General features: G+C 24.3%; 1 protein-coding gene and 1 long non-coding RNA gene across 10 annotated transcripts in view; one reads left to right on the top strand and one right to left on the bottom strand.

Annotated features, from left to right (window-relative positions):
* The window catches only part of LOC102671888, an 18,709-nt gene that overhangs the window by 1,224 nt on the left and 10,465 nt on the right, over positions 1 to 7,020 (top strand). The window contains exon 2 of one of the 2 annotated variants that reach the window (XR_004150506.1): positions 1,764 to 1,770. This is a non-coding gene — a long non-coding RNA (uncharacterized LOC102671888). Of the gene's footprint in view, positions 1 to 378; positions 383 to 1,763; positions 1,771 to 7,020 lie in introns of both variants that reach the window. The other variant, XR_421788.2, reaches the window with a different exon arrangement.
* Positions 3,219 to 7,020, bottom strand: part of LOC102672345 (acetylcholine receptor subunit alpha-like) — a 277,309-nt gene continuing 273,507 nt past the window's right edge. For all 8 annotated transcript variants that reach the window (XM_006615784.2, XM_006615785.2, XM_031510520.1 and 5 more), the window contains 2 exons: positions 4,998 to 5,247; positions 3,219 to 3,780 (listed from right to left, as the gene is read on the bottom strand). In XM_006615784.2, coding sequence (XP_006615847.1) covers positions 3,589 to 3,780; positions 4,998 to 5,247 — 442 coding nt within the window. In that variant the 3' untranslated portion in view covers positions 3,219 to 3,588. The remainder of the gene's footprint in view (positions 3,781 to 4,997; positions 5,248 to 7,020) is intronic.

The raw sequence follows: 7,020 nt of genomic DNA, 5'->3' as shown, positions 1-7,020 counted from the left end.
AAAAAAAAAAAAGAATAAACGAAGGAATAATGAAAGGAAAAAGAAAAAAAGAAGGAAAACGAGAGAAAAGAATATAAGACAACTCACAGTGACATCAACCACGTACTACAGCATTGAACAACAACGTCAACGGTTGTTCAATCAGCTACTATCTATCAGCTTTAGAATTCGTATGCTTTACTTGTTCTTATAGAACTATCGGTTATTATTATCGTAATGTTTCGCGGGTTTCGACTCTTGTTACAAAATACAATATTTTTACAGAGGCGAAGTATAACACGTGTGCAACGAAATGTCCCTCGAGATCATCGAATTTGTCAAATGGTTAATATAAGAGATATTTAACATGATCATTTCGATTATTTTCATTATTAATAGATCGGTCGAAAAATTTTGTTTGTCAAAGATTATTTCGGAAGATTTTCAAGATTATATATATTTTATGATTTTTTTATTATTTTATATATATTATCCAATATATTGATCTAAATATATATGATATATATATATGATATATTATATATATTATCCATTATGTTCAACCAAAAAATTGGAATAGAAAAAAAAATAATAAATAATAGCAACGATAGATATTAAAGAAAATTTATCTATTTTACGAAAAAAAAAGTATTATTAATAAATATATTATAAAAATAAAATTATATCAAAATTAATATTTAACTTTTATAAAAAAAGTTATTAATTATTTTAATATAAATTTGTTTCTTATGATCTCATTTAATTTTTAGAATTATTTTATTAAATCAAATTAGTTAAATAAATTGCACATATTTATAAAATATAGATACTTTATTGAAAAAACTTATGAATTTTCAAATTCAATATTTTTATATATATAATATTTTTATAAACATATTGAAGCTTGATATTATTTCAACTATAAAAAATTATAAACTTGAAAAAAATTGAAGGTGATTTCGAAATTTAAAATCAAAATTTACTTCAAAAGAGATTCAAAAAAAAAATTTTAATTGATCTATTAATAACAAAAAATTATATCGTATTAAATAATCCATTTTGTAAACTATGTATATTAATAATATAGAAAAAAATCCATTATATTAATTAATTATATTGAAAATTAAATTTGATTATTCAAAGATATTTTTCTTTATATTTTTTATTCATTTTATATTAAATTATATAAATATAGCACTATACTATTCTATGAGATATCAAAATAAACATGTTTAATAAAAATATTTTTTATTTCATTATTGCATGCTTTTTGCAATATCTATAAATATATCATATTTTTTATAAATATTCTTTTGCAACTTAAGGTAGTAATAATTTTTTTATTTCCAAAAGAATTTTAAAAGAAAAGATTTATCTATTTTTAATTATACATTATTTAAACAAAAGTAGTAATAACTTATTGAACGTATTCTTCTCAACTCTTATTCTAAAAAAAAAAATGTTTTTATGATTCATTTGTATTAAAATTACTTAAAATTGATTTTAAGAATAATTAATATATTGAATTTCATTAAAAATTACTATTATATTACATACAATGACCAAAAATTGACAAAATTTAGATTCCTAAATTAATTTCAAGCAATTTTTTGAAATTAAATCCAAGAATTATCAATTTAATTTTTAAAACACTCTATATATACATATATATTATGAAGTAATTTTCTAACTTTCTAAATTGCATTGTTTTCTACATATTTGTAATAAAATGCTTTTCAAATTATTTAAAAATCAAACATATTTTTCTTAAATTAAAATTAAAGATCAATTGTTTCAAACTTATTATATGCATATTATCTTTTCACAAACATCTCAACAATAAAACGTTACAAACAGTAATCCCAAGTGACATTTGGATGCACATACATTCAAATCATTGCTCTTTCCTTCTCCTCTTCTTCCTTATAGATACATTCGTACAAATGGGTACGTTTTCCTAAATGTTTTAAAACTATAATCGATTATACAATAAGTTACACGCTAAGTTCGTGTCGTACAACGAGCTACCTACGATCGTGATACCTAGAATAATTTCTCTTAATATGTCGGTAAACAGGATATATAAAACACGCGGCCGTACGACAGTTTATTCGTGAAAGTTTTAATTCCTAGTCCGGGACCAATCACTTCGATCCTCTTCCCGTCTCCCTTTCTCTTCCGTTCCTCACGTATTCCCTATTCTCTCAGACATCCCGGTAGTTTAAACCGCCAAGGGCTTAGCTAAATTATTATTACAGTTAATTAGCTTGTTGTTTTTAATTTAATCCGATTTTTAAGTAGTGGCAGCTTCATTTTACGATTTACTTGAGCATACTATGTAGATATACGTTTTGTTTCAATAATTGTTCGCGATGTATCGACGCGTCGATGGTTACTTCACAATTGTGACACTTGAACGAAGCTAAGAATGGATCCAAGGTCTTGAAACGGCCGACAGGTGTCGCAGTAGCTCGTTCGTTTGCTTATATCGGTGATGCACAGTCGAACTTAGGAAAATTTCGAGGAATATTTTTTCTTTTCTTTTTGAAAATAATTCTGATAGATATTTTTTCGTATTTTATGTAATAGATAGAATTTAAGTACGATAGAACATCGATTATTCGAATTAATTGGGAAATCATGAATAATTGAATAATTTTTTAGATATAGATGTTTATTAAATGTATAAAGAAATACCTAATAAAATGCATCACAAAATTAATATTGTCTCAGAATAGAATGTAAACATTAAATAATATATCATATACTATGTTATTTATTATTAATTTGATGATTTTGATTTTAATGAAATTTTTTATGCATATAAAGAATAATAATTTTTCTTTTATTAATAAAAAATTGAAAGAATCAATCGCTAAATTTTCAATATCTTTTCATGTTTTCAAATGTAATTTTTCCTGGGAATTCATTTTATAATAGGAAAATCGAGTATCTTATTATTTTAATTTTTTAAATATAATAATAATTTTGTAATGATGTGAGATACAGCAAAATTTTTTATATAAAAAACGTTTCGTTTTTTTAACCTATTGTAACCTGCTCTTTTATCCTATTGTAAAAAAATTCTTAGGCTACATTGAATTCAAAACAAATAAAAGAATGCTAAAATTTTAACAATTTTAACAACGAAAAAAAATATTTTATTTATAATTCGATATTTGTTCTATTCATACAAATTTTCATTAAAATCAAAATTTTTTTTTACCATGGATTATGATCAATTTCATTTAATACATATTCATCTCATATTCGAATAATCAATCGTTTGAATAACCTAAATTCAAATAATCGACGTTCTATTATATTGCTCGTTTGTCAATTTCGTGTCCAAACGAGAATGCAAAGATTTCGTATTACTACTTTCCTCGAACCATTCGTCGTTCCATTTCTTTTCGTGAAACATTTATGTGCATGTCGTATACTTAACAATCGCTTCGTGGAAATGGAGCCCTTTTACCGTAATTTCGTTATTGGACAACGATGGAAGTTGAAAGTTCCTAAGACTAGGGTGGGATTCCGGGTTGATAGCAAATTACATCCGGATGTTGGTCCTTAGTCTTTCTCTACGGTGCAGGGCTCGGGCATGGACTATTGTGGCGGACAATTTACCACCGCTGTGGTTGCGAATTCGCTGAATTTTTTATCAATTGGTACCCGGTCGTCGTAGAGAGTCGGTGCCTGTAGGATGATCCCAGCAGTGCCTACCAGCACCGCCAACGTGAAGATCCAAAGGAACAGCCTGTCTAAGACCATCGCCACGTATTTCCAGTCTTCTTTCACCTTTTTTTTTGCAAATTGTGCGTATTAGATTCTACAGGTAAATCCTGTTATGATACGAAGGGAACGAATCTTTTATCGAAATTAATGATTTAGATAAAAATGTGCATAGATATATTTCTATTTATAGAGGATTTGTAGATGCATACATTTGATTGTGCAAGAAAGAGAAAAAAAATTAAATTATGAAATTTAAAAATTTTCCAGTTCTTTCTCGAAAGTAAAGAATATTAATATAATTTGTTCGTTTACGAAAATTTTGTGACGATATGAAATTATTTTTATTTAGATACAATTGAATTGTTTAGACTTTTGATTCATTTCAATCAATATGATATTATATTATGTGAAATAACAAAAAAATAAAAAGATAAAACGTAAAAATTTGATTCTTTATAAGTCAGAAAAATTACTGAATCTAATTGTAAGTTACACTATCTCATATTATTACTTGAATTTCTATTTATTCGATATCTTTTTCATTTAAAATAAAAATAAAAAAATTCACAGGTTTTTTAAGGTTTTCAATATATCCTCGAACTTCGAACAAATTGAAACTCGAACAAAAAATTGGAGAAAATTCAGACCGCGAAACTAGAACAAAAAACTTAAAACTCGAATAAAAGAGTTTAAGACAATGTAATGGAAAGTTTCAGAAAAATTTAAAAAAATAGAAAAAACAAATAACATTGCTAGATATCTCTCCAAAGAAAAATCAATATACATAATATTAATTAATTATAATCTTCAAATGTATTAAATTTCTTAAACTGCAGATAAAATTTATTAATCAATTGTTATATATAAATAAAAATATTTATTTGCTGAACTTATTTTATCATCGTTTATTAATATGATTTTTCGAAATTAAGCTCTTAAAATGTCATGTATTATATACATTTAATTTATTTTAGTTCGAAATTCGAGAATCTATTTATGTTCATGCACATCTTTTTATATTTTCAGATTTCTTATATCAGAAAAAAAACAAACAAACAGAGTATCCTCATATTCCTATTTTTTCCTCCAATAATATTTTTTTTTCTTGAAAGAAGTTTTTCTTTTTTCTTGAATAATTCGTCTCGTAATCATTGTTACGACTGCAATTCAAGTTTCGTTTCGTTCATTTCATCGAAACTTCTCAATTGTTGCAATTATTTTTATCTTCAATATTTGATTTGATTAATAATAAACTTTTAAGGAAGCTCGATTAAAATTACCTTTGTCGAGTCTTCGAGCATTTTCGTGTGTTCCGCGATGAAGCGCACACAGATGCAGGATTTGTGAATTTCGGGAGGGCAGCGCGAATGCGAGAAAGCAGGAGGGCTTCGAAGGACAGGACTTTTAACCTCCTCGATCCCTGCCTCGCCGGAAACAGATAGGTCTTCGCATTCCGTGTGAAGAGGAAGCGGTGGTAATGGCGGCCCGTGGATTAAGCAACTTCCGCCGAACCTTGCACCATCAGCGAGACTAAATTGCAAACAAGATAATGATAGGTTAGGGTAATAATAGTTTTGGACAAGTATTTTTTTTTTTTTAATGAATGAATCAATTGCATGTCTTTCTTTTGTACGTTAAAATTGCTGTTTTTAACGAATTTATATCGTATTTGTTTTTATTAATTAAATTTATTTTAATATAAATGATGATTTCCTGGCTTTTGTCGAATTGCAATAATTTTTTTTTTACAATATAGAGAATTTATTATTTATTGTTAAATCAATAAAACAATTTTTGTAACATTATTTAATATATCTTTTACAATTATTATATTATTTTTCTTAAAATACAGAATTATAATCACAAGAAAACACAAATGTTTTGAAAATGTATCTGTAAATTCTTTTATTTCAAGTGTTTACTAATTAATTTGGGATATTGAAGTTTCCACTTATATTCCAATTATATGTTATAATTATAAATTTAATTAAATTATAATTAATAAAGAAGTAAGATTAAGATGGTAAAATAATTTTTTCAAAAAATTCTAATTTAATATTTAAGAGGTTAAGAATATTTGTACATTCTTATTTCTCAATAAGAGTATCAATATCAAACTTTAATGATCATAGTAATAAGAAGTTTAATAGATCTGGATTTAATCAATTAATATATAAATATGGATTTTTTTTCTTTCATGTTTATTCTACAAATTTTAACAATCATAATATATATATATGAAAATACTATTAATTAAAATATGATAAGAAATTTAATATATTTGGATCTAATTAATATATAAATATTGTAATAAATATAATTGATGATCAAATATTTTTTATAGCTATTTTATATATTTTTTTATTATTATATTGGTAGATTTAATAACTGATAGAGTTTAATGCATAACTGCATTTGTTATGCATATTAGATATAAAAAAACTATTTGACTTTTAGGATATTTTGTATAAAGGAGAAATCCCATTGTATCTAAAAGTTGCTGGTAGTATAATTTTGGAGGATAACACAAGTTTCATTCCACGTCATGATTCATTAGATTTTCAGTCTGTATGTACTTGATTATATTCATTACAAACTCAATTTATGCCTTATGCAAGTTACAGAAGTTTCTTTATGGTACTCCAACTTTATGGTACTATTTGAACTGGACTTTGATCGTGTAATCTTGTTAGTTAAATCTCATAATACTATATCTCTTTAATACAATAGATCATCCAATTAGTCGGTTAATTATCTTTTAAAAGTGATTTACATTGAGAGAATGTAATTAATAATGTATGATTATTATTGCAAATCCTTAATTAAGTAGATCAGAGATCAGTTTAAACAATATTGAAACAGAATAAAAAATGGAAATAAAAAAATGGAATAAAAGATATATATATGTGTTGTTTCAATTTATTTCATGAAACAGAAAACAGAAAAAAAAAAAATTTGAAAAATTCACAATATCAACAAATATCAACAAAAAAAAACAAAGTAGTTATATGATAAAATTTTAAATTAATTTTGGAAGATAAAAATCATTGATGAATAAAAAATTATTCACAAATTTACAAATTTGTTTGCAATATTATAAATATATAATTATATTATAAAAATAATTTATAAATTAATAATTAATGCGAGTATCAAATTATTACTTTATTAATATATATTAAAATTATATTTAAATAGAAAATTATTAATTTATTATTATTAGAAATAGTTATTTTGTTAATAATATATAATACCTTTTTACAAAATATTCATAGTAAAAATAATAATAGTTTATTATAGTTT

This window comes from Apis dorsata, unplaced genomic scaffold, assembly GCF_000469605.1.
Source record: "Apis dorsata unplaced genomic scaffold, Apis dorsata 1.3 scaffold_235, whole genome shotgun sequence".
NCBI classification, from domain to species: Eukaryota; Metazoa; Arthropoda; class Insecta; order Hymenoptera; family Apidae; genus Apis; species Apis dorsata.
The sequence above is the reverse complement of the archived record's forward strand: the minus strand, read 5'-3'. Positions and strand labels throughout refer to the sequence as shown.